Source organism: Gigantopelta aegis, chromosome 9 (assembly GCF_016097555.1).
Source record: "Gigantopelta aegis isolate Gae_Host chromosome 9, Gae_host_genome, whole genome shotgun sequence".
In the NCBI taxonomy this organism is placed as follows: domain Eukaryota; kingdom Metazoa; phylum Mollusca; class Gastropoda; order Neomphalida; family Peltospiridae; genus Gigantopelta; species Gigantopelta aegis.
In genome coordinates this window covers 37417703-37443982 of record NC_054707.1, presented here as the reverse complement: position 1 = coordinate 37443982, position 26280 = coordinate 37417703, and the positions used below count along the sequence as shown (strand labels likewise).

The 26280-nt window shown below is 39.4% G+C and overlaps 2 protein-coding genes across 2 annotated transcripts; both read left to right on the top strand.

The window, feature by feature from the left end:
- Positions 1–10724: 10724 nt before the first annotated feature.
- On the top strand, positions 10725–11183 carry LOC121381558 (sulfate anion transporter 1-like). Its single transcript, XM_041510890.1, has one exon. The coding sequence runs from the start codon at positions 10725–10727 to the stop codon at positions 11181–11183; it is 459 nt and encodes a 152-aa protein (XP_041366824.1).
- Positions 10892–14365, top strand: LOC121380466 (sulfate transporter-like). The gene is made up of 2 exons (XM_041509286.1): positions 10892–11917; positions 14312–14365. Exon 1 carries the CDS (start codon positions 11189–11191, stop codon positions 11888–11890), a length of 702 nt encoding a protein of 233 aa, XP_041365220.1. The 5' UTR covers positions 10892–11188; the 3' UTR covers positions 11891–11917; positions 14312–14365.
- Positions 14366–26280: the final 11915 nt, after the last annotated feature.

The window sequence follows — 26280 nt, the reverse complement described above, 5'->3', positions numbered from 1 at the left end:
ATAATAGTAATAAGAATTGTGGTTTAGTCGTAGATTTACGTTTACGTGCAAAACTAGGCTTACGCTGTTTTGCTACCCTATGCACTTAAGTTGATCTTAGGGCTAAGATCGCTTCGTGTCCAGAACGGGGCCCAGAGCTTTAAGTTTTAACAACTCAATGGGTAGGTGTAAGACCACTACATCATCTTCTCTCTCACTAACCAATAATAACTAACCCTCTATCCTGGACAGACAGCCCAGATAGCTCAGGTCCAGGACAGCGTGCTTGGGGGCAATTCATATATTACGTAACGCTTAGTGGGGTGGGGCTTGTAAGTCCAAGCGTTGTGTGGCATTACAAGGGGTGGGGGTGTATTGAACAGCGTTACGTAACACAATTTTGTTTTCTCTTAAACGTGCCATGCCATGACAATATATAATGTAGATTTTTAGAGGTAGATGTAAACCCAAAACAATTATAAATCAAGCTGAAATGCTTTAAAGTGCTATGCCAGACCATACACTAAAATTTCAAATTCCACAATTAAATGCTTTCTTAATTCATTGCAATAATATTTTACACCGATATGTAAATTAATAATTACGAAAATGCCCCATAAAAGTATTAAAACATCACTCCCGTAGAACACTGCCGGAAACGACCAAGTAAAATTCTCGGTAAAAACATTTGCCTGTAAATAGTCCGTCCCATCCCTCTATGAAGATGTTTTTTTGTGTGAATAATTTCAGTTTAGTTTGACGTTAAAAAAAAAAGTAAAAGTGTTTTGGAAATAACAAAACAATACTATTTTTTGTGTGCAGTTGTGAAAACAGTCTGCTCAGAAATAAATAACTTGTTTTAATTTTTAAAAATAAACAAAAACGACTTTTAGTCCGTCCCATCCATCTATGAAGATGTTTTTTTGTGTGAATAATTTCAGTTTAGTTTGACGTAAAAAAAAAAGTAAAAGTGTTTTGGAAATAACAAAACAATACTATTTTTGTGTGTGCAGTTGTGAAAACAGTCTGCTCAAAAATAAATAACTTATAGCACATACCATAGTATGAGAAAAGGTTTTCTCTGTGGGAGGTATAGTAAAATTAATTTAATGTATTTACCATCGACGTCCCAAACTGCGTTCACCTAACGACAAAAACACGAATACGATATTTACGGAAATACTATTTTACATTTTTCAACTACAATAACGTGAAACAAAATAAATTGCAATCAAGTAACGTAAAAAATCAACAATGTGGACGTAAAACAAATCCATTCTAATAAATAAAAGTGAAACACCCTCCGTTAAACAGGAAAGGGTTCGACGTTTCTAACTGCGTTCAGGCGCATGCGTTTGCAAAAAGTATCGTACTGCGCATGTACGGTTCGTCATTTTCAATGTTTAAGGCAACTACATGAAAAAATATATGTTTTTTAATTATGTACAGTTGCGGAACACTTAATTTATAAAAAAAAATTAAAGGAAAAATGCAATTTATCAAGCGTTCTGGCCCGGTTCGCGTTTTATCAACACACATCGCTCACACTTGATGTCAATACTGATATGCATTACGTTCATACCTACGAATAGTTTGTAAAATATAAATATTTTAATGAATTGATTCTAAATTAACACAATTTATATACTCAAAATTATTTACAACTGTTATGAATGGATTATGAATACTATTCACTACAACAGAGGCACAAAAATGTAGCATATCTTTTGCAGATCGAATATAATAATTGAAAACAAATTCTAACAACAGGGGTCTTAAAAATCGTAAAAATTAAATTCTTTCACCTTGTTGATCTGGCACGTGTGAGGTCATGTGACACGCACCGAAAGTTAATTCATCTTTCTCCATTTTAAGTCAATTTCTACGAGTCATGTGGACCCGATATCGGTAATTTTAAGGAATAAATAAAAATGACTTAGTAAAATTAATGGTTTTAGGGGTTTGTAACGTTTTGTATTTAGATACTGACTTTTCTCAACTTTATTGTTTATAAAAATGTTCCTGAACTGTGAAGAAAAACCTCATAAATGAACGACATGCTGATGACAACAAATCGGTATCGGGTCGTTTCGCCCTTATTCCCGATCGCCTCGTGTCGTTTCGCCCCCATACCAGGTCGTTTCGCCCTCTATACAGGGTCGTTTCGCCCTCATGTTTGTGTTTGTGAATGATGAATAAATTTGTTTACGTGACTCGATAGGGCATTTTTTTACTTTTTTTTCTTCTTTTTTTTCTAATCATATTAAATAATATCTTGATTGATATAGCTCAATACATCATACATCTGGCACAGCACTTTAATACACCAGATTTTTCAAAATGGCGCAAGTGAAAACCCGCGGGGTTTTTTCTCCATCGTACAGTAATACATCACTTTAATGACGTCATCGTAGTACACATGAGTATAAACACTGCCACGTTGCTTTGTCTGTTGGGGGGGGGGGGGGGGGGGGGTATTTCCGAGCGTTACGTAATATTTGTGTGTGATTTTATGGTCTAGCGTTTCGGGGCGTTATAAGGGGGTGGGTGGGTGTCTAATTTTGACAAAAATAGCGTTACGTAATTTATCTGAACGGCCCCTTGAGTCTTAATTGGATATAAGCACGAACATAAGTATATAAAGAAGGAGTAAGATGTTAAAGTTTGTTTTGTTTAAACGACATCACTAGAACACATTGATTTATTAATCATCGGCTATCGGATGTGAAACATTTGGTAATTGTGACATATAGTCATATAGTGAGGAAACCCGCTATCTTTTTCCATTAGTAGCAAGGGATATTTTGTATGCACCACACCACAGACAGGATAGCATATACCACGGCCTTTGATATACCAGTCGTGGTGCATTGGATGGAACTGATTTATAGTAATTTAAGTAAACCAGCGTACTGATCAAGTGAGTGACCCAAAAACACTACAATGAACCACAGTACCGAAACATGTTGCATCGAACTAAAATAATTAGTTATGGTTAAAAGTTAAAATTGGTTTTGTTTAACGACACCGCTGGAGCACATATATTAAATCGAACTGAAATACTTAGTTAAGGTTAAAGTTTGTTTTGTTTAACGTCACCACTAGAGCACATTGATTAATTAATCATCTTCTGTTGGATGTCAGACATTTAGCAATTCTGACACGTAGTCATCAGAAGAAACCCGCTACATTTATTTATTTATTATACCAGCAAGGTATCTTTTATATGCACAAGTATAAAACGTATTAATTGTAATATGTCAAACATTCCAAAATGTTGCTTATACCTCAGTCTTTGATATATCGTTTATGACGGGACGTAGCCCGGTGGTAAAGTGCTCGCTTGATGCGCGATCGGTTTAGGATCGATGGGACCATTGGGTTATTTATTTTTAAAAAAAATATAAAAAAATTGGGGGGGGGGGGGGGGGAGGGGGTAAAGAGTCCGACGCACTTTATTTTGGTAGCCCGTCAAAATTGCTCAAATCACCTTAAACGATTTCGGCAAAGCACTCAAAGTTTATTTTTGGACTCAATTTTCTTTCCAGACATGTGTATTCTCCATTTTTGGCTTTAGGTCTTTGACCTAACTTCTAAATTTATTCCAAATTCCGCCCACCTCAAACTTCACCTTCCCCGTCCTGTTCCGGACTTAATCACTGGCTATGCCAGAGGCTAAGTCCGTGATGGGCGTGCTTAAAAACATTGGTTGATAACAGAACGTTAATACATTATTGATCCTGATCCTGATCCTGATCCTGATACACATAATACTAGCGAGTTTAATATCTTCTATAAAGTAATATACATTTCTTCGAGCGTGGATGACGAGTTAGCCTTCGGAAATTAATTTCTTCACACCACAAATAAAATCACATTTTAATCTTCTTTTTTCTCCTTTTTTAAAATTAAAAACGCTCTGTACTTCTTTTTATTTATTCATGTTATTTAGAGCACATCTTTATAGTATATGTCGGCGAGTGGCACAATTGATGCGGTGTTCTTTTGAGAACATATTTTAGAGTTCTTCTATAGATTTGAAAGTACCTCTATAAAAGTCAATGGACCAGTTTCAAAGAACACAGTACATGCTTCAGTTTTTCTTTTCAGAAAATATCGTTCAATATACCTCTTATTTAGTCATATAGCTAACACAGTTCAAAACACATCTCTATAAGACTAAACAGGATGATTTCGTAAACCTCCACAATATTTCATAGTGGTTGTGTCACTGTCAGAGTAGATTAACATCATTCATTCAAACATTGATAGAGGTTTTTACCTAATTCGATGAATAGGTATTCATGTGTCTTTTTCTATTTATTTGTTGATGAAAGAGATCGTGTTAACCGGGCTTCACTAAAGACTCGTCTGTTGATTACATGACATACTCTCAAGGACGGGCCACCCAACCCTATGTAGCCCAATTTGTATTCTTAGACATTTCATGATATATGTGTTGTACTGTCTATGGGAAAATTAATGTAAAAGATCCTTTGTTGTCTATATGAATAGGTAGTCCGAAGGGACGTAGAAAGTGTAGTTCTTTCTACGTCTGAATATTGTTACATATTTTCTATATAGCTGGTATTCAACACTTGTGGCACCATCTTCCAACCGTTTCTCAACCGAAATAGTGCAACAAATGGACACACAAACCAAAAATGTATAACCTACTGTACTCACTAAATCCCGATTGAAGTACTTGTGTCATTATTAACAAACTAAATCTTCCAACGACAACAGAAAACATTTTCCCACCATTTTCAATTTGCTAAATAGAGTTAAGCAGCTCTCCCTGCAATCAAGAAAAGTATTGTTCGCCCTGCACTAATGAATAGGATTATAATATGGATAAAATGTAAAAAATTGAATTAAAAATTGTCAAATAAAAGCAGGCACGCACCAACCTCACTTTTAGAGTAAATATGCACGCAGTGGTTTATCAAATGGATAGAGCCCACCTCCCCTACCCTACTCAACGTCCTCGGTAAAATTTAGTATATACAGTGAAACCCCTCAAAACCGGACCCTCATAAACCGGAATTCCCTCAAAACCGGACGTTTTACACGGTCCCGTGATTTGCGTATCTTTTAACACTAAAATTTACCCCTCTAAACCGGAAACCCCTCTAAACTGCACCGGACGAAATTATTCGGTCCCATTGTGTTCCTTTAGTGCAAATTTTGCCTCAGAAAACCGGACGGTCACACCGACGTCAATCATTACTGCTTTACTTCAACTTTGAATACCCACTCAGCCAATACCGTGATTGCACACGCAGGGGAATTTTTTTTTTTTTTTTTTGCGGTGCATGTGCACGTGTTTATTTATCTACATTAATAAACTGATGTGGATTTTGATTCTCAAGACTTGAACCGGTCCCAAATATAATATAAAAAAATAGTCACTTGCATGCACCACTGCACTAGGCTAGACATTCGTTCAGATCCGCGGAGACGGTCACGAGATTAAACAGTCGTTAACAATGACACCATTCTTGGTGAGAAAGCTATCAAGGCATTACACTCCAATTAAAACAAAAGACCCAGAGTTTGCAATTGGTTACAATCATTGTCCTGTCACGGTGGAAGTGTCGTTGCAATCAACACCTGTGTACATAGGCCTGAGTGTCAAAGAGTCGCGACAAAATTGCAAGAGGTCTTTGTGAAGTGAACACTGCTTTAAAATAACATAAAATCTACTGAAATAATCTATAAATGTATTAATTGTGGTCTATTCAATGTAGTGTATCTAATAATTATAAAGGTCTTGAAAATTATAAACATTCGTACATTCGGTGATTTTCGAAATTAAAAATCTCAACATAATAAAGCTAATTAAAGGACACAAATATTACATGAAGTGGGGTTTTTCGATTGTCTTTTGTTTTTCTTCTTTTCTTTGACGAGTATTTCGATAACAACGCATATATTAAAGGGACATTCCTGAGTTTGCTCCATTGTAAGATGTTTCCGACAAATAAAATATATCTACGATTAAACTTACATATTAAATATATTTTCTTCTTTAGAATATCAGTGTCTGTATATTCAATGTGTTTCTGGTCGTCTTAATATTTACAAGAAGCCCAAACTGGATTTTGTCTTCAAATAATTTCGTACGTACAAAAACCGCACAATATTTTAGGAAATAAAAGGAAATTTAACCTAGTACAAATATTAGAACGATCACGTGTAATATACAGCCACTAATATTTTATGCAGAAAAATATATTTACAATCGTTAAAAAGTATCTGTTAGTCGATAGCATCTTTAAAATTGCAGCAAACTCAGGAATGTCTCTTTAATATGCACTCATAGTGCCCCGACGAGTCGAATCATGTGGCACAATACATTCCAACCCTAGTTGTGCTAAAACTGTCTGGTTCCGCACGTAACTTGAAGTGGACCTCACTGGTTACAAACAGAAGCTTGACTTCGACTGCAGATTCAGTCAAAACCCAGTCAGATTCATCTTCAATGTGTATAACATCAATTTTAAAAGATATTCTTTATTTACATTAGTGTTTCAGGAAATCATATTTTTACATTATATGGTAAATAATTTTAAAGGGAGTGTCCTGGGTTTGCAGCCATTGTAACATGGTTTTGACTATTACTTACAGGACATTTTTAACAACATAATTACATTGGCTGGGTTTCCAGAGAAGTTCACGTTTTCACGTGATATGGTATACTTTTCACCATTCACGCGTGAACAGAAGAACGAACAAGTCAGTTTCAAAGTGCAGGTCCCATAGGCATTCACGTGTCATTTTACACCTTCATGTCATGTACCACGCGTGAATAAAGAAAGAAACATGCTGGGGGGAGGGTTTTGGGTGTTTTTTTTGTAGTTTTTTTGTAACATGAACAGCGAAGTACAGTTACACTAGATTTGTAAGTATGCCTTTTAAAACAATTTCATCCTTGTTGTTTGGCAAACATAGCTTTGTAGTTGCGAAATGAACCTACATGATAATGCAAAAAATATTACATTATGTTGAAAATGTAAATACTGTAGTTTCTTCCTGCGTGGATTTTGGGCACATTTTACAAATATCTTTGATTGATATTTGGCTGCTAACTGATTATGGTATGGTATGGAAAGTATGGTATGTTAAGGGAAAACGAAAGTGACAAATGAACTCTGTCTACGTGAACTTGGTGGAAACTTTCATGAAGGTGAAACGTTAATCGTGACACATGAAAAGTAAACCTATATGGACACCCAACCTTAAATACATTTTCTTTTTTAAAATGTCAGTGTCTGTATATACACAACGTGTTTCTTGTTATCCTAATCTTTGTACTAGCCGAAAATGTATTTTACCTCCACAGAATTTTGTACGTACGAACAAATTTATATAAGAACGTAAAGTTTGTTCTGTTTTGTTTAACGACACCACTAGAGCACATTGATATATTAATCATCGGCTATTGGATGTCAAACATTTGGTAATTCCTGTCTGTGGAAAAGTGCACATAAAAGATCTCTTGCTGCATTAAGAAAATGTCGCGGCTTTCCTCTGTTGACTACGAGTCAGAATTACCAAATGTTTGACATCCAATAGCCGATGATTAATAAATCAGTGTGTTCTAGTGGTGTCGTTAAACAAATCAAACAAACTAACAAACAAAGATCGCATCCTCCGCTATGGCAGAGTTACACACCTCAAACATGACAATGCATATAAAAGATCCTCTCTCAATGTTTGTGTTTGTTTCTTACTCACATACTAGTCACAACAAGTTAGGAACCACAAGAACCCTGCGAACGGAGAGGGGATTACTCTGTCGGTCTGGCAATGACACGGAAATGCTCTTGCAGCCGTGGGATGACGGAATGTCTCGCTTGCAGACATCTCGCTACTTGCATTGTGTCATGGGTACGCCATCGTTGAGCCATGCCAGCGCTCGATCACGACCCAGGATGCTCCGTTTAGCTCTTAGTGGCATTGTTGTCCAAAGTCAGATTCCAGAGAAATTTATACCCATTCTACCCATTCAAACAGGGCGGGATGTAGCCTAGTGGTAAAGCGCTCGCTCGATGCGTGGTCGGTCGGGTTTTTTTTTGGGGTTTTTTTTTTGTTGTTGTTGTTGTTGTTGTTTTTTTGGGGGGGTTGGGGGGGGGGGTTGCTTATCCAGTTGTTCAGGTGCATTTGTATTTATCTTCAAAACAAAATTAAACTTAATACACACATACACACACACACACACACACACACACACACACACACATATATATATATATATACTCTTCAAAAGAAGAAACGCAAAACCACATTGTCGTAACATTTGGAGAATTGATTTAATTATTGAATGGTGAGTCCGATAATTACCAAATGTTGCAGGATTGTTCACAATTCACTCTAGTCCATTGTGAGTAAGTGATAGGACACACCACCAAGGTCAAGGTCATCTGGAGTCAATACCGGGTGTGGCCTCCGCGTGTGTTGACAACTGCCTGGCACCGCCTGCCCATTGAAGCAACCAGAGTACGGATGACGTCCCGGGGGATGGTGGCCCACTCGGCCTGCAAGGCTGCTGCCAGCTCGTGCAGGGTCTGGGGCTGTGGTTGTCGCTGTCGGAGGCGTCGGTCCAACTCGTCCCATAGATGCTCAATTGGGTTCAAATCCGGTGATATCGATGGCCAAGGAAGGACATTAATGTTGTTGTTCTGTAGGAAAGCCGTTGTGAGACGTGCTGTGTGAGGCCTGGCGTTGTCATGTTGGAACACTGCGTTGGCGTTGGCCATAACTGGAACGATGTGTGGCCGGAGGATCTGGTCAATGTAGCCCTGTGCATTCAGGTTGCCCTGCACGTGGACCAGGTCAGTTCTGCCAGTGTGTGAGATGGCTGCCCACACCATGACACTACCCCCGCCGAATCTGTCCACTTCCTGCACGCAGTTTGCCGCATAACGTTCACAACGACGCCTATACACGCGACATCTTCCATCATGACGTCGGAGCAGAAATCGGGACTCGTCACTGAACCACACCTGTCTCCATCGCAGTTGAGGCCATTGTCGATGAATCTGGCACCACTGCAGTCGGAGTCGACGGTGTTGTGGTGTTAAGATGACACCTCGAACTGGACGTCTGGCACGAATTCCTACCTCACGTAGGCGGTTCCGTACGGTCTGGTCGGATATCCTGCGCAAACCTGGTATTGCTGCGGCTGTGGAGGTGGCAGTAAGTCAATCGTTCCCGAAGGTGGCGTACCCGGATGTAGCGGTCCTGCCCGGGGGTAGTGACCCGTGGTCGACCGGATCTAGGGAGGTCACGTGTTGATCCATGTTGCTGGTAACGGTCCCACAGTCTGGAGATGGTGCTTGGGGACACATGGAATGCCCTGGCAACGGCCGTTCTGGATTCGCCTGCGTCTAGTCGGCCGATGGCATTGTTTCTCTGCGGTTCACTGAGACGTGGCATGTCCTGGATTGTCAACTGTCGGCCAGATACAGAGGCCAGGCAAGCGAACACCCTGCACTTTTATACTGTCGGTGTTCATGTTGCACGTGCAGACAACGCACGTGCAGTGGTGACATGGTTTGCACGTGGCTGCGTTTTTGCGAATATTCACATTTTGAAACTTTATTTTACAGTAGCTGCGTTTTATCGAATGTAACCGTGGGAATGTGTTTGGGACATGCAATGACCTTATATTCACAAAGCATGAACCGGTAGGAAACATAAAATCGGAGTTATAACCCATTTGTACCCTTTTGCGTTTCTTTTTTTGAAGAGTATATATATATATATATATATATATATATATATATATATATATATATATGTCTTTCTACATAACTGAAAAACCTTCTTTTTTTTCAGACTCCGGCAATCTTCTACAAACATGGGAATTCCTTTAGACGTGAAAACTTCGAACGATGGGTTCGAAACGATGATCATGAAACGACGAGTCTACACCCAATAGGACTTGGACAGTGTCTACAATGAAACGCCAACACACAAAACACTGAAAGAACGCATCAGAAATGCATGTCGGTGTTCGAATCAGACAGTCTGCAACGGCATCCTGTCCATGTTACCTGTTATCATGTTTGTCAGGTGGTACAATTGGAGACAGAACCTGGTGGGTGATATAATGGCAGGCCTCTCTGTTGCCTTCATGCACCTACCGCAAGGTATCGCATTTGGCATCCTCGCATCCCTTACACCAGTTTATGGGTTGTACAGCACGTTCTTTGGAATTGTCTTTTACGCAATCTTTGGCACGTCTCGGCATGTTTCTTTTGGAACGAACGCTGTATTAGCTCTTCTGACTGCCACTATAGTGGAAAGGGAGGTTGATTTAAAATATGGTAGTGGTGGTGGGATTCCTTCAAACCTAAGTGCGGTTGACCCAACTATGGAAACTGAAATACTGGAGTACAAAGTCGGTATTGCAATGGCTGCCGCTTTCATGTCTGGGATCATTTTGCTAGTGATGGGTGTACTGAGATTCGGGTTTATCACCAGCTACCTAGCAGTCTCGTTTGTCGGTGGATTTACAACGGCAGCAGCCTTTCACATCGCAACCAGTCAAGTCAGCAAATTATTTGGCCTCAAAGTCGGAAGTCACTCTGGAGCTGGCAAAATCGTTCTCGTGTATGTGGACATAATTAAGAATCTTGGAATGACAAATGTTGCGTCTCGTTGTTGGCCTGATAAGCATTGCCATCTTATTAGCGGTGAAGGTTGGAATCAATGAACGTTACGCGAAAAAATTTAAAATGCCTGTACCTATAGATCTGATACTTGTTATCATAGCAACAATAATTTCACATTTTGCAGAGTTCGAAAGACGTTTCGGGATTCACGTAGTCGGGGATATTCCGTCTGGGATGCCAGTGCCACGTGTACCAAATTTAAGCGTCTTGGGTAGAATAGGTCAAGACAGCTTTATAATAGCTATACTGGCTTTTGCTATGACAATATCCATGGCAAAGCTTTGTGCCGCTTTGCATGACTATGAAATAGACAGCAACCAAGAGTTGGTAGCCTACGGAGCAACCAACCTGCTCGCGTCATTTTTTCAGTGTTTTCCAATGTGTGTTGCGCCACCAAGAACCATGATCCTAAGTTCACTTGGTGCCAGATCTACACTTAATGCGATTCCAGCTGCCATCTTTATTCTGGTAGTTTTGCTCGTGGCGGGTCACCTCTTTGTCTCTCATGAATACCAGTCCTAGCAGCAATGATTATAGTGGCCATGAAGAATTTACTGCTTCAAGCCAGACAACTCCCTAATCTTTGGAGGGTCAGCAAAGCAGATTTTGTAATTTGGCTGACAACAGCATTGGTGTCGATCCTAGTTGATCTTGATATCGGCCTTATCGCGGGAGTGGGAACGTCCATCTTTACCATTATCGTCCAGAGTCAGTTTTCGACTGGGCAGCTGGTTGGAATATCAGAGCAGGAAGACATTTACATTGACCTCAAGGGTCACAAGAATATTAAAGAACTGAAAGGAATAAAAATATTCTATTTTAACACGACGCTCTTTTTTGCCAGTGCAGAAAAATTTAAATCTCAGCTTTATGGGAAAACGTTTAACCCATTAACTGTAGTGGCGAGTCGGAGTATTAAACTTGATTCAGAGAACAACAGACTGTCAAATGGTGTAAACGGAAACGAAATGCGGATACATCACATCATTATAGACTGTTCAGCAATGACCTACATTGACATGGCTGGCGTGAATGTGTTGAAGATGGTTATTAAGCAATTCAAGGGAGCTGGGACAGAAGTATTTTTAGCAAACTGTTGCCGCTATATGTTGCATGTGTTGGACAGTGCTCAGGTGTATGACATCCTGCCAAAAGATCATGTTTTCTTCAGTGTACACGACGCTGTGACCAAAATAATTGGACCTAGATCATTTGTGGTGAAATTTTAAACTGGAGTTTTCTGAGGCTCGATTATGGTGAGTTTTGAGGTTTTGTGTGGAGTGGGTCATTACACCCTGAAATATATTTTCAATTGGAAAAAAAAAATGCAACTAAGTAATATTGTAAAATGGGTGAATAGAATTATTTAATTCAGTATATAGAATAACAATAAATCAACAATAAGTTTTTAAAACAGGTTCTTCTAAATATTGAGCCACCCAAATCGAATTTTGGTAGCACCTGTCAATATAATTAGACTCTCAAACACGAAAATGGGACTAAGTAATATAACAAAATGAATGAATAGAATGTATTTAATTCATTACATAGTATGACAATAAGGCAACAATAAGCTTTTAAAAACAGGTTCTTCTAAATATTAAGGCAACCAAATCGGAACTAAGTAATATAACAAGACCGGCCTCGGTAGTGTCGTGGTTAAGCCATCGGACATATTAAGGCTGGTAGGTACTGGGTTCGCAGCCCGGTACCGGCTCCCACCCAGAGCAAGTTTTAGAGACTCAGTGGGAAGGTGTAAGACCACTACACCCTCTTCTCCTCCACTAACAACTAACCCACTGCCCTGGACAGACAACCCTGATAGCTGAGAGGTGTGTGTGTGTGTGTGTGTGTGTGTGTGTGTGTGTGTGTGTGTGTGTGTGTGTGTGTGTGTGTCTAGGACAGCGTGCGTGAATTTTAATTGGATATGAGCACGAAAAGAAGTTGAAATGAAATGAAAATCTAACAAAATTAATAAATAGAATGTATTTAATTCAATATATAGTATGACAATAAAGTAACAATAAGCTTTTAAAAACAGGTTCTTCTAAATATTAAGCCACCTAAATCGCATTTTTGGTAACACCTGGTAGTATGTAATGGGTGCAGTCAGGACCTTGTGCAAACGTCCTTCACTCTGTCTCGTGCTGATATACGATTTTGGATACGATGTTGCTTATGTCGTTCAGATTTCGATATCAATTTAACCGGAAGTTGGAGCGCCCATGTAATATGGTAAATCTTTTGAACAAGGCACACATTTATAAAAACAACTACGAAAATACTTAGAGAATAACTAACGAGCTACGAGGAAATAGAATTATCTGTCCCGAGTGAATGAATGTTGTAAACCCGAGCCTTCGGCGAGTGTTTTACAACATGTATTCACGAGGGACAGATAATTCGTAACTCCTCGTAGCGAGTTGGTTATTCTCTTTATTACCCATTGTCAATTTTATCTGATTTTTAATGTACAAATTCCTCTGCAGTCTACAACAAAGCCATCAGCCATTACGTAATATAATCTTACGCGCATTACATGACGCAATGTAAGTGACGTCATAGCATAACGGCGTTCTTTTCACAGTCAAATGTTTACAATACAAAATAATACAACTGTATTTGCATTTGAAAATAATTATTTTTATATATTACTAAAGCCGCTGCTAATGAAAATATACCATTTCATCTTTACGAAACATTTGTTTTTGTAAATCTTTGTAGATCGTTTAACGTATGTGTAATCTGACTCATCAATGGAAACATTATATGAATGAAAGTGAAGTTCCGGCCATGTCGCTGTAGACGCAATCTGCACACTGTCCAATGATCGAAAAATATTACCCCGTATATTTGAGCCCATATGGGTAATAATCTAAAATATTACACCGAATATATCTTACTCTTATTCTTCCAAAATCGTTTTGGTTGATAGCGTTATAAAATTAAATAATTTAAATCTCACGCATTTAGCAATATACCGGCAGTACCGGCCTCGGTGGCGTCGTGGCAGACCATCGGTCTACAGGCTGGTAGGTACTGGGTTCGGATCCCAGTCGAGGCATGGAAATTTTAATCCAGATACCGACTCCAAACCCTGAGTGAGTGTCCCGCAAGGCTCAATGGCCATGGTTTGTGCTATCCTGCCTGTGGGAAGCGCAAATAAAAGATCCCTTGCTGCCTGTCGTGAAAGAGTAGCCTATGTGGCGGCAGCGGGTTTCCTCTAAAAAAATCTGTGTGGCCCTTAACCATATGTCTGACGCCATATAACCGTAAATAAAATGTGTTGAGTGCGTCGTTAAATAAAACACGTCTTTCTTTCTTTCTATACCGGCAGTAATATTTAATAAACTGTCCCTCATAACAGATCCATATTAACATTAAACCATTACATCGGAATTGGTCTGGAACTAAACGTTAAAGTTTGGAAAATTTGAAAGTCGCGTTCCTTTCGTTTGGTTTCTTGATGCAAAAAAAATGTCAAAAGAGAAGACCTTTATTTTATTTACATGAGAAGACGTAACCATTTATAGGATTAAATTGTTTTTACTATATCCAGGAACGTATATGTTAAATGGTGGGTGACCTGGCACCAGCTCAGCCTTTTAAATCCATACACACACTACCAATATTGTTCCTTGTTTTTCCAGTTACCGGCCTTGGTGGTGTCGTGGTTAAGCCATCGGACGTAAGGTTGGTAGGTACAGGGTTCGCAGCCCGGTACTGGCTATCACCTCCAGTACCAGCTCCCACCCAGAGCGAGTTTTAACGACCACTGCACCCACTTCTCTCTCACTGACTACTAAAAACTAACCCACTCTCCTGGACAGGCAACCCAGATAGCTGAGCTGTGTGACCAGAGCAGCGTTCACGAAAATACGTTCAAAGAGAAAGAAATAGTAGCAGTGTTGTAGGTACAACATGTCACAAAATGTTCTGCATTCGCCTTTGATTTTGCAAGAAGATAAAAAAAGAAACAATTATGTTTACTATATTCAAACACATTGTACCCTTACCTCAAGCCAATACATATTGTTAAATATGTGCCATACTGTCATTACAAAGAAAGGTAGATAAATAGTTGCATGTGAAACAAAAACAAATACAATGTATATTCTTATGTGGATTGTATGTGAATCGTATTCCGAAATATTTTATAACAATAAAAACTAACGGTTTGTCTGTCTTTGTTCTCAGTGTTACTTCTGAATGATCTATTCACTTATCGATGTAAAAACAAAAAACCCTTGACAATCACTAACGTTCACCATTAAATAGATCAAGTAAGTGAGATATCATTCAGTAGGCGAGGTGAATTATTTCTCCACTTATACATGTCCGGGAAACTTGACAATTACTAACTTTCGCCACTTATCTCGAGTATGTCGAGTAAGCGAGATATTGTTCAGTGCGTGAGGTGCGATGGGTCGTAGGTTCGATTACCCGATGGAACATTTGGCTATTTCTAGTGTGAGTTTCACGACAGGTGTTTGAAAAGCGATAATTAATATGTACTTTTCTGTCTACAAACACCCATTGCAAAGACCCATTGCAGCTGATCACAGTGGCGGATCTAAGCCCCCCCCCCCCCCCCCCGCTTTAAATTTTGCGACAGGTGTGTGTGTGTGAACTCGTATTGAGTACAGTAGCTACTATCTGCGAAACATGATACTACATTTATACGACTTATTATTGTCATAAATAAATGAATGGAATGTTTAACATCTCAATATACTACGCTAATCTCTCACTCGCTCTCTCGCTCTCTCTCTCTCTCTCTCTCTCTCTCTCTCTCTCTCTCTCTCTCTCTCTCTCTCTCTGTCGGAGTAAACATATTAAAATCTATATTTATATCTCCTTTCAAATGTTGGGGGGACTCATACCCTTGTCCCTTCCCTTGTAGCTTCAGAAGTGGGGGCAGTGACACCTGCTTCCGACGCCTATCACACGCGTACAAGACAGGGGCGGAGTGGGGGGGGGGGGGAGTAGGCCCTAACTGCTTTCCACTAGTGCTGGAGCAAAACCTCAAATTCGGACAAAAATGATGAAGATATTCGGGAAAAATGTGCTAACCTTATACCTTTTCACCAAGTATTTCCATCATTCTACCCTCAAAATTAGTTGTAATATATGTAAAAATGCACAGTGATTCGTTTGCAACCCTATAGAGCTATATGTTTGGTAGTAATGTTAAACGCGCTCTCTCACAGATGGTTGACCTAATTATTAACCCAACCAGGTATTACATGACAATATATACATATGATTTGTACCTAAAAGTACTTTATTGAGCAATCTACTTAACCACCATATCAAACTTATTATTGATATTTTATAAAAATAATTGAATTATGGGTACGGTCCATAATTCTGAGAAAAATAACGGCTATTTGGAGAGCAGAGGTGTGACGTATTATTTTGAGTCACGTGACAGGCATTCCCCAAATAACCGCAGTGTCAAAACGATTTACCAAGCTCGTGTAACGAGAACGCTTGACCATTCTCTGCGACGTAGGGTAAATAGAAAAACAACAACAATGAAAATAAGTTATTAAAAAAAAATAAAAACATGTACTGAATGATAATAAGCTTATACATTAATTTATTTTAGAAACAGAAGCATGTTAAACGTCGACAATCCCGACTAGGTTGGTCGTACGCAAACAAATAAACATCTGGATCATGTACACATTCATTTTCCACCTTGTCAAAGTCATTATTATGCCAAATATGCCATAACAGCTGACTTGGGATAGGAATTGTTACATTTTTAAAGAATACTCTGAACTAGACGGCGTTTATATACGATGTGACTATATATACGAAGGCCGTGTATATAGCCTCCACTAACGAGGGCTGGCTATATTCACAGCAAAAATGTATATAGGCGTGTCACGGTACATGCTCTTAATTTGTTTCGCCTGTGGCGATTTTAATTGTGTTAGAGGGCCGTGTGCAGTTTATTGCCCGTAGCCCAGGTGGACAACTTGTTACGTAAGACTTCTGCGCGACCATCCTCGATTCTTGCGTTCCAATATGCACTTAGTCCCGCTGTGGAGGCCATGTGGCGAGTAGTTACGTAATACCTCTGCGAGTGCGGGTTTTACAACCGCGTTTTGGCGACGATGGCGTCAGTAGTCTGACGATCAGAGAGAAATATACCGAGGTAGAATATGAGATGATACGTGAGGTGCCGCCTTGTTCCCCCAGGCCAATTCTGATTTTGGAATAAATAGCTAGGATTTAGAGATATCAAGGAGAACGATTAGGAAGGCTCCGGAGGAACGTTAGTCCGTTTGGACTTTGGTAAATATCATTTCTGCTCTGTGTATAACCTTGATGTGATTGATGTGACTTAAATATTTTAATACTGTATTATACCAATATTCTTTAGACAGTGTCTTCGGTCATCTGACGAAGTAAATCGTAGACTTATTGTTCTAACATTATATGAGTATTTGGTAATATAAAGCTTAGCCAGTCATCCTAGAAGACCCTAGGTACACTGTAGGTTATTGTCTTTATTGTGATAAGTATTAATTCTGTGTTACAAGATTACTGAAGAGTAGTTAGGGTTAATTAAAAATTAACCCGTTAGGAATAGAGCTGTAATTCCTTTATTAATTAAGTTCCCCAAGAAGCGTTCCTAAATTATCACACGTTACTGAACGAGTAGTAAGGGTTAATTATAAATTAACCAGTTAGGAATGGTGTTGTAATTCCTTTATTAATTAACTTCTCCTGTAAGCGTTTCTCAATTATCACACGTGCGGGTGTGGTGTAACGGTGAAGTGATTCGCATATTGTGTAACTAGACACCCAGAGATTAACTAATTAAGTGATCAGTTCTGGGTTGTTATTATTGTTGTTATTAATTTACTACTACGGCTGTACATTTGTCAGCGTAGATTAATACAGATTCCAAAGTGTATTGTGTTTTTGTTGTGTTTTCTAGAGAACTAACGTGCTATATTATATATACTTTATATAAGATCGTATCTCTGATCATACCTAGAGACGAGCCATACTAGGTTTAACAGCCTGTTACAGAGAGATCTAATAGATATACAGTTAGGAGAGAGATTTTGATAATCGTGTTTTATTCGGTTACGGGAATTATAGAATCCCCGTGACAGGAGAAGAAAATTGGGGCGCTCGTCCCGGATCTGAAACGGGACATGCATATTTAAAAAAGTATTGTTTGTAAATGGGGGCTTTATAAATTATTTTTACAAATTTACCAGAAGTAGCACGTTGTTCACTAGAAAATAATTAATATTAAGTGCGTCATATCTAAACATGGATAAGAATTTGCTGGATAGGCCTACGCTCAGTGTAGTGGAGATTAAGCGAGCACGTAAGGCCGAGTTAGTTGAAATCGCGGGTGAGCGAGAAATTGATTTAACATCAGCTAAAACCTTAGGTGATATAAAGACAATTATTATCCAGGAAGTTTTTGGTGATAGGCCTGCTATGGAAGACAGTGAGATTGTTCCAGAGATAGAGATAAATGAGTTAAGTGTGGAACAACAATTAGCTTTTAAAAAACTTTAGTTCTTATCTACAGCACCTTGACAGCCCCCAGCGAGCAAAGCTGACTACGTTGATACAAGACAATGTTTCCATTTGTCAGGACTTTCCAACGGTCACCAATACCTTAATCCAGGATGTGCGCTTGGAACCCAACGCTACACCGATTCGACAGCATGCCTATCGGATAAATCCTGTAAAACGCGCGGCACTAAAAAAGGAGATAGATTACATGTTGGAACACGACATTCTGGAACCATCAAACAGTCAGTGGGCATCACCTGTTATTCTGATTCAAAAGGGAGATAACAGTTTCCGGGTGTGCGCTGACCTACGTCGCGTGAATCAACTCATCAAGGCAGATGCCTACCCGCTACCCCGCCTTGACGATTGCATCGACCGAGTTGGACACGCGCAGTACATCACCAAATTGGACCTACTGAAGGGTTTTTATGCCATTCCGTTAACGGAGGAAGCTAAAGACATTCTGGCGATCATCACACCTGACGGCCTCTTCCAATTCCGAGTGATGCCGTTTGGTTTGAAGACTGCTCCTGCTGCCTTTCAAAGGATGATGAACCAGGTGTTATCTGATTTAGAAAACGTCAGCGTGTATCTGGACGATGTGGTGTTAGCCACCGACACTTGGGATGAACATTTAATCGGGTTACAACTAATATTCAGTCGCCTACAGAAAGCTAACTTGACGGTGAACCTGGGCAAATGCGAATTCGTGAGAGCTTCAGTGACCTACTTAGGTCATACTGTCGGACATGGTTGCGTCGCCCCACTGCAGGCCAAGACCCTAAGCATCAGCCAGTACCCTGCACCGACCAACCGTCGTGAAGTTCGCCGGTTCCTTGGCATGGCCGGTTATTATCGTCGTTTCTGCGCTAGATTTGCGACGGTAGCGGCCCCCATCACCTCTCTGCTAAAAAAGGAAACGAAGTTCCAGTGGTCAGAGGAATGCGAGACGTCATTTAACCGTCTCAAGCAGATGCTCTCCTCGTCTCCCGTGATGGCAGCACCAGACTACCGAATGCCGTTCAAGCTAGCTGTGGATGCAAGTGACGTGGGAGCTGGAGCTGTGCTGTTCCAGGAAGACGAAAATGGACTGGACCATCCTGTAAGTTTCTTCTCGAAAAAGTTTGACAAACACCAGGTGAACTATTCCACTATAGAGAAGGAAGCTTTGGCCATGGTACAAGCTCTGAAGCATTTTCAGATCTACGTGAAATCGGCAGTACACCAAGTGGTGGTCTTTACTGATCATAATCCGCTTACTTTCATTCACAGAATGAAAGCCACCAACCAGAGAGTTTTGAGGTGGAGTCTTCTTCTGCAAGAATACCCAATTACCATTGAACATATCAAGGGCACATCCAATGTAATCGCTGATGCCCTGTCCCGAAGTTGAACGTTATGATAATGTGTTGACATTCTTTATTTCTGTTTTGTTTATATATATTTTATTTTTGTATACCAGGGACTCAGAGACTCAGTGTGATTACTGGAGTCACCTTATTATTACATGTGTTATAAATGCCCGTATGCGTCGGTTAACGCACCTTTTTGTGTTAATGTAGTATATTTCCCTATTCCTAGAGTAGAGGAAATATCCTTTTTGAGGTGGGGGTGTGTCACGGTACATGCTCTTAATTTGTTTCGCCTGTGGCGATTTTAATTGTGTTAGAGGGCCGTGTGCAGTTTATTGCCCGTAGCCCAGGTGGACAACTTGTTACGTAAGACTTCTGCGCGACCATCCTCGATTCTTGCGTTCCAATATGCACTTAGTCCCGCTGTGGAGGCCATGTGGCGAGTAGTTACGTAATACCTCTGCGAGTGCGGGTTTTACAACCGCGTTTTGGCGACGATGGCGTCAGTAGTCTGACGATCAGAGAGAAATATACCGAGGTAGAATATGAGATGATACGTGAGGTGCCGCCTTGTTCCCCCAGGCCAATTCTGATTTTGGAATAAATAGCTAGGATTTAGAGATATCAAGGAGAACGATTAGGAAGGCTCCGGAGGAACGTTAGTCCGTTTGGACTTTGGTAAATATCATTTCTGCTCTGTGTATAACCTTGATGTGATTGATGTGACTTAAATATTTTAATACTGTATTATACCAATATTCTTTAGACAGTGTCTTCGGTCATCTGACGAAGTAAATCGTAGACTTATTGTTCTAACATTATATGAGTATTTGGTAATATAAAGCTTAGCCAGTCATCCTAGAAGACCCTAGGTACACTGTAGGTTATTGTCTTTATTGTGATAAGTATTAATTCTGTGTTACAAGATTACTGAAGAGTAGTTAGGGTTAATTAAAAATTAACCCGTTAGGAATAGAGCTGTAATTCCTTTATTAATTAAGTTCCCCAAGAAGCGTTCCTAAATTATCACACGTTACTGAACGAGTAGTAAGGGTTAATTATAAATTAACCAGTTAGGAATGGTGTTGTAATTCCTTTATTAATTAACTTCTCCTGTAAGCGTTTCTCAATTATCACACGTGCGGGTGTGGTGTAACGGTGAAGTGATTCGCATATTGTGTAACTAGACACCCAGAGATTAACTAATTAAGTGATCAGTTCTGGGTTGTTATTATTGTTGTTATTAATTTACTACTACGGCTGTACATTTGTCAGCGTAGATTAATACAGATTCCAAAGTGTATTGTGTTTTTGTTGTGTTTTCTAGAGAACTAACGTGCTATATTATATATACTTTATATAAGATCGTATCTCTGATCATACCTAGAGACGAGCCATACTAGGTTTAACAGCCTGTTACAGAGAGATCTAATAGATATACAGTTAGGAGAGAGATTTTGATAATCGTGTTTTATTCGGTTACGGGAATTATAGAATCCCCGTGACAGGAGAAGAAAATTGGGGCGCTCGTCCCGGATCTGAAACGGGACATGCATATTTAAAAAAGTATTGTTTGTAAATGGGGGCTTTATAAATTATTTTTACAAATTTACCAGAAGGCACGTTGTTCACTAGAAAATAATTAATATTAAGTGCGTCATATCTAAACATGGATAAGAATTTGCTGGATAGGCCTACGCTCAGTGTAGTGGAGATTAAGCGAGCACGTAAGGCCGAGTTAGTTGAAATCGCGGGTGAGCGAGAAATTGATTTAACATCAGCTAAAACCTTAGGTGATATAAAGACAATTATTATCCAGGAAGTTTTTGGTGATAGGCCTGCTATGGAAGACAGTGAGATTGTTCCAGAGATAGAGATAAATGAGTTAAGTGTGGAACAACAATTAGCTTTTAAAAAACTTTAGTTCTTATCTACAGCACCTTGACAGCCCCCAGCGAGCAAAGCTGACTACGTTGATACAAGACAATGTTTCCATTTGTCAGGACTTTCCAACGGTCACCAATACCTTAATCCAGGATGTGCGCTTGGAACCCAACGCTACACCGATTCGACAGCATGCCTATCGGATAAATCCTGTAAAACGCGCGGCACTAAAAAAGGAGATAGATTACATGTTGGAACACGACATTCTGGAACCATCAAACAGTCAGTGGGCATCACCTGTTATTCTGATTCAAAAGGGAGATAACAGTTTCCGGGTGTGCGCTGACCTACGTCGCGTGAATCAACTCATCAAGGCAGATGCCTACCCGCTACCCCGCCTTGACGATTGCATCGACCGAGTTGGACACGCGCAGTACATCACCAAATTGGACCTACTGAAGGGTTTTTATGCCATTCCGTTAACGGAGGAAGCTAAAGACATTCTGGCGATCATCACACCTGACGGCCTCTTCCAATTCCGAGTGATGCCGTTTGGTTTGAAGACTGCTCCTGCTGCCTTTCAAAGGATGATGAACCAGGTGTTATCTGATTTAGAAAACGTCAGCGTGTATCTGGACGATGTGGTGTTAGCCACCGACACTTGGGATGAACATTTAATCGGGTTACAACTAATATTCAGTCGCCTACAGAAAGCTAACTTGACGGTGAACCTGGGCAAATGCGAATTCGTGAGAGCTTCAGTGACCTACTTAGGTCATACTGTCGGACATGGTTGCGTCGCCCCACTGCAGGCCAAGACCCTAAGCATCAGCCAGTACCCTGCACCGACCAACCGTCGTGAAGTTCGCCGGTTCCTTGGCATGGCCGGTTATTATCGTCGTTTCTGCGCTAGATTTGCGACGGTAGCGGCCCCCATCACCTCTCTGCTAAAAAAGGAAACGAAGTTCCAGTGGTCAGAGGAATGCGAGACGTCATTTAACCGTCTCAAGCAGATGCTCTCCTCGTCTCCCGTGATGGCAGCACCAGACTACCGAATGCCGTTCAAGCTAGCTGTGGATGCAAGTGACGTGGGAGCTGGAGCTGTGCTGTTCCAGGAAGACGAAAATGGACTGGACCATCCTGTAAGTTTCTTCTCGAAAAAGTTTGACAAACACCAGGTGAACTATTCCACTATAGAGAAGGAAGCTTTGGCCATGGTACAAGCTCTGAAGCATTTTCAGATCTACGTGAAATCGGCAGTACACCAAGTGGTGGTCTTTACTGATCATAATCCGCTTACTTTCATTCACAGAATGAAAGCCACCAACCAGAGAGTTTTGAGGTGGAGTCTTCTTCTGCAAGAATACCCAATTACCATTGAACATATCAAGGGCACATCCAATGTAATCGCTGATGCCCTGTCCCGAAGTTGAACGTTATGATAATGTGTTGACATTCTTTATTTCTGTTTTGTTTATATATATTTTATTTTTGTATACCAGGGACTCAGAGACTCAGTGTGATTACTGGAGTCACCTTATTATTACATGTGTTATAAATGCCCGTATGCGTCGGTTAACGCACCTTTTTGTGTTAATGTAGTATATTTCCCTATTCCTAGAGTAGAGGAAATATCCTTTTTGAGGTGGGGGTGTGTCACGGTACATGCTCTTAATTTGTTTCGCCTGTGGCGATTTTAATTGTGTTAGAGGGCCGTGTGCAGTTTATTGCCCGTAGCCCAGGTGGACAACTTGTTACGTAAGACTTCTGCGCGACCATCCTCGATTCTTGCGTTCCAATATGCACTTAGTCCCGCTGTGGAGGCCATGTGGCGAGTAGTTACGTAATACCTCTGCGAGTGCGGGTTTTACAACCGCGTTTTGGCGACGATGGCGTCAGTAGTCTGACGATCAGAGAGAAATATACCGAGGTAGAATATGAGATGATACGTGAGGTGCCGCCTTGTTCCCCCAGGCCAATTCTGATTTTGGAATAAATAGCTAGGATTTAGAGATATCAAGGAGAACGATTAGGAAGGCTCCGGAGGAACGTTAGTCCGTTTGGACTTTGGTAAATATCATTTCTGCTCTGTGTATAACCTTGATGTGATTGATGTGACTTAAATATTTTAATACTGTATTATACCAATATTCTTTAGACAGTGTCTTCGGTCATCTGACGAAGTAAATCGTAGACTTATTGTTCTAACATTATATGAGTATTTGGTAATATAAAGCTTAGCCAGTCATCCTAGAAGACCCTAGGTACACTGTAGGTTATTGTCTTTATTGTGATAAGTATTAATTCTGTGTTACAAGATTACTGAAGAGTAGTTAGGGTTAATTAAAAATTAACCCGTTAGGAATAGAGCTGTAATTCCTTTATTAATTAAGTTCCCCAAGAAGCGTTCCTAAATTATCACACGTTACTGAACGAGTAGTAAGGGTTAATTATAAATTAACCAGTTAGGAATGGTGTTGTAATTCCTTTATTAATTAACTTCTCCTGTAAGCGTTTCTCAATTATCACACGTGCGGGTGTGGTGTAACGGTGAAGTGATTCGCATATTGTGTAACTAGACACCCAGAGATTAACTAATTAAGTGATCAGTTCTGGGTTGTTATTATTGTTGTTATTAATTTACTACTACGGCTGTACATTTGTCAGCGTAGATTAATACAGATTCCAAAGTGTATTGTGTTTTTGTTGTGTTTTCTAGAGAACTAACGTGCTATATTATATATACTTTATATAAGATCGTATCTCTGATCATACCTAGAGACGAGCCATACTAGGTTTAACAGCCTGTTACAGAGAGATCTAATAGATATACAGTTAGGAGAGAGATTTTGATAATCGTGTTTTATTCGGTTACGGGAATTATAGAATCCCCGTGACAAGGCGGTAAATAAGTACATGTATTTGATTGATCCAGTGTTACCGAACCATCTGAAACAGGAGGAATACATACTAAGTACTGTACGAACAGTGCATTTTCTGAACAGGGGAGGGGGTGGGGGAGTATATGAATTTAGCGGACCCTTTTGTGTACGTTTTCCATAGATATATGAATAGCGTCATATTGTCCCTACAGTACTAACAAAAAATTAATAATAAATAAATAAACAATAACAATAATAATAATAATAATGAATAAATAAACAAATAAATAAATAAATAAATAAATAAAAATAACAATTAAAATTAAAATTAAAATTATCAGCTGCTGAGGTAGATTAACTGAAAGAGAAACTAACTACGGACAGTCCACAAACTAACAACAGGGCTTGCACTTAATAATTTTTCACTGATTGCAATTTTGAGGCTGCTTACGTAAATTTTGTAAAAATAAATTAAAAAAATAAATAGTTAATTTTACCGCAAATAAATATGACTAAAATATTATTTTGCTGTATTTAGTCACATTTCAAATGCTCAAAATTGCAAGGGGCAATAAAACTCGAAATATTTTTTGGTATAGGCTACTAGTAAAGCTGAGACCACTCCCGGGTGCCCCTCAAAATTTATAGTTTCTGTAACAAACCGACCCACCGCGACGTGTTTTACCAACATTATAATATATGTAATATTAATAATAATAATAATAATAATAATAATAATACACAATTATTATTATTATCATCATTAGCCTACAACTACCTTTTTGGGGTGGAGGGGCTGTGTTTTATCTGGAGGAGTTTTGGCTCTAAAAATGCAATATTAACGGCAGGCTGAACTGGGTTAAGTTTTGGCTCTAAAAATGCAATATTAACGGCAGACTGAACTGGGTTAAGTAATAATTACGACAAAACATGCAACAGCACACTGTTGTTGTTTTTTACGCTATACATTAAAACCGAATTACCACTTTGCGAACCAGTCAAAATAATTTACACACGCGCCCGATAATAATAATAATAATAATAATAATAATAATAAATGGTGAGTTCATGTTCCGACTGTTTATTATTTTATTTCAGCGTATTCGCGGTTATTTTCGTCATAAAATAATATATTTTTTATTATTTGCCATAAATATATATAGCCGGCCCTCATTTGCCAAGTCTCATACACATATATAAAATCCAAAAATACATTATACGGTTGTCGTATATATAGCCTCATCACTACAAGTCTGTTTTTCCGTATTTTTTATATCTCATTACAAGAAGAGTTCCTAATTGTCATGGAGTTCCCTCGATCGTAGTTCAATTAAAATGTTTCGGATCATACAATAACTAGGTTTGGTATTCCAAATGAATGTAATTTCCATTTATAATGCATATTTAGAGAAATAAGATCGACTAAATCCGTGATTGAGCTCCTTTAATATGAATATATGTTGTTATCCAGATTCGAGCATTTTCGTCTAATTCGGGCAAAAACTAGTTCATCAAGATAAACCTCGCGTGCAAGCACAACGGCGAGGTTTATCCTGTCTATCCATTCCGCCATTCGCAGTTTCTGGACAACGGTTCCGAGGAATTTTGCTCGGAACGAAATCGCGGTCAAAATAACGATTACCATCAGATTTCCCCACCCTAATCGTATATTGTGATCTATTTCGAGCTCACTGAGACCAAGAAATACTTACTTTGAAACGATATTCACTTTGAATTAAAGGAAAAAAGTTCGACTTTACCGAGCGGATTCTAGCAGCCACTTTCTAGCAGCCAATTAAGCTGGCAGACAATATCAGCTGACACGCATGGCGACGTTCTAAACATCAGACAAATACGCCTTACGAAGACCTTTAAGACATAAAAATGAGTCTTGGTTGTTATTTTGATTTTGTGTGTTTTTTTATATAAAGGTACTCTTTTAAACTC

Coding starts and splice junctions, on each gene's coding strand:
- LOC121381558 (XM_041510890.1), top strand. CDS start 10,725: ATGCCTGTACCTATAGATCTGATACTTGTTATCATAGCAACAATAATT.
- LOC121380466 (XM_041509286.1), top strand. CDS start 11,189: ATGATTATAGTGGCCATGAAGAATTTACTGCTTCAAGCCAGACAACTC.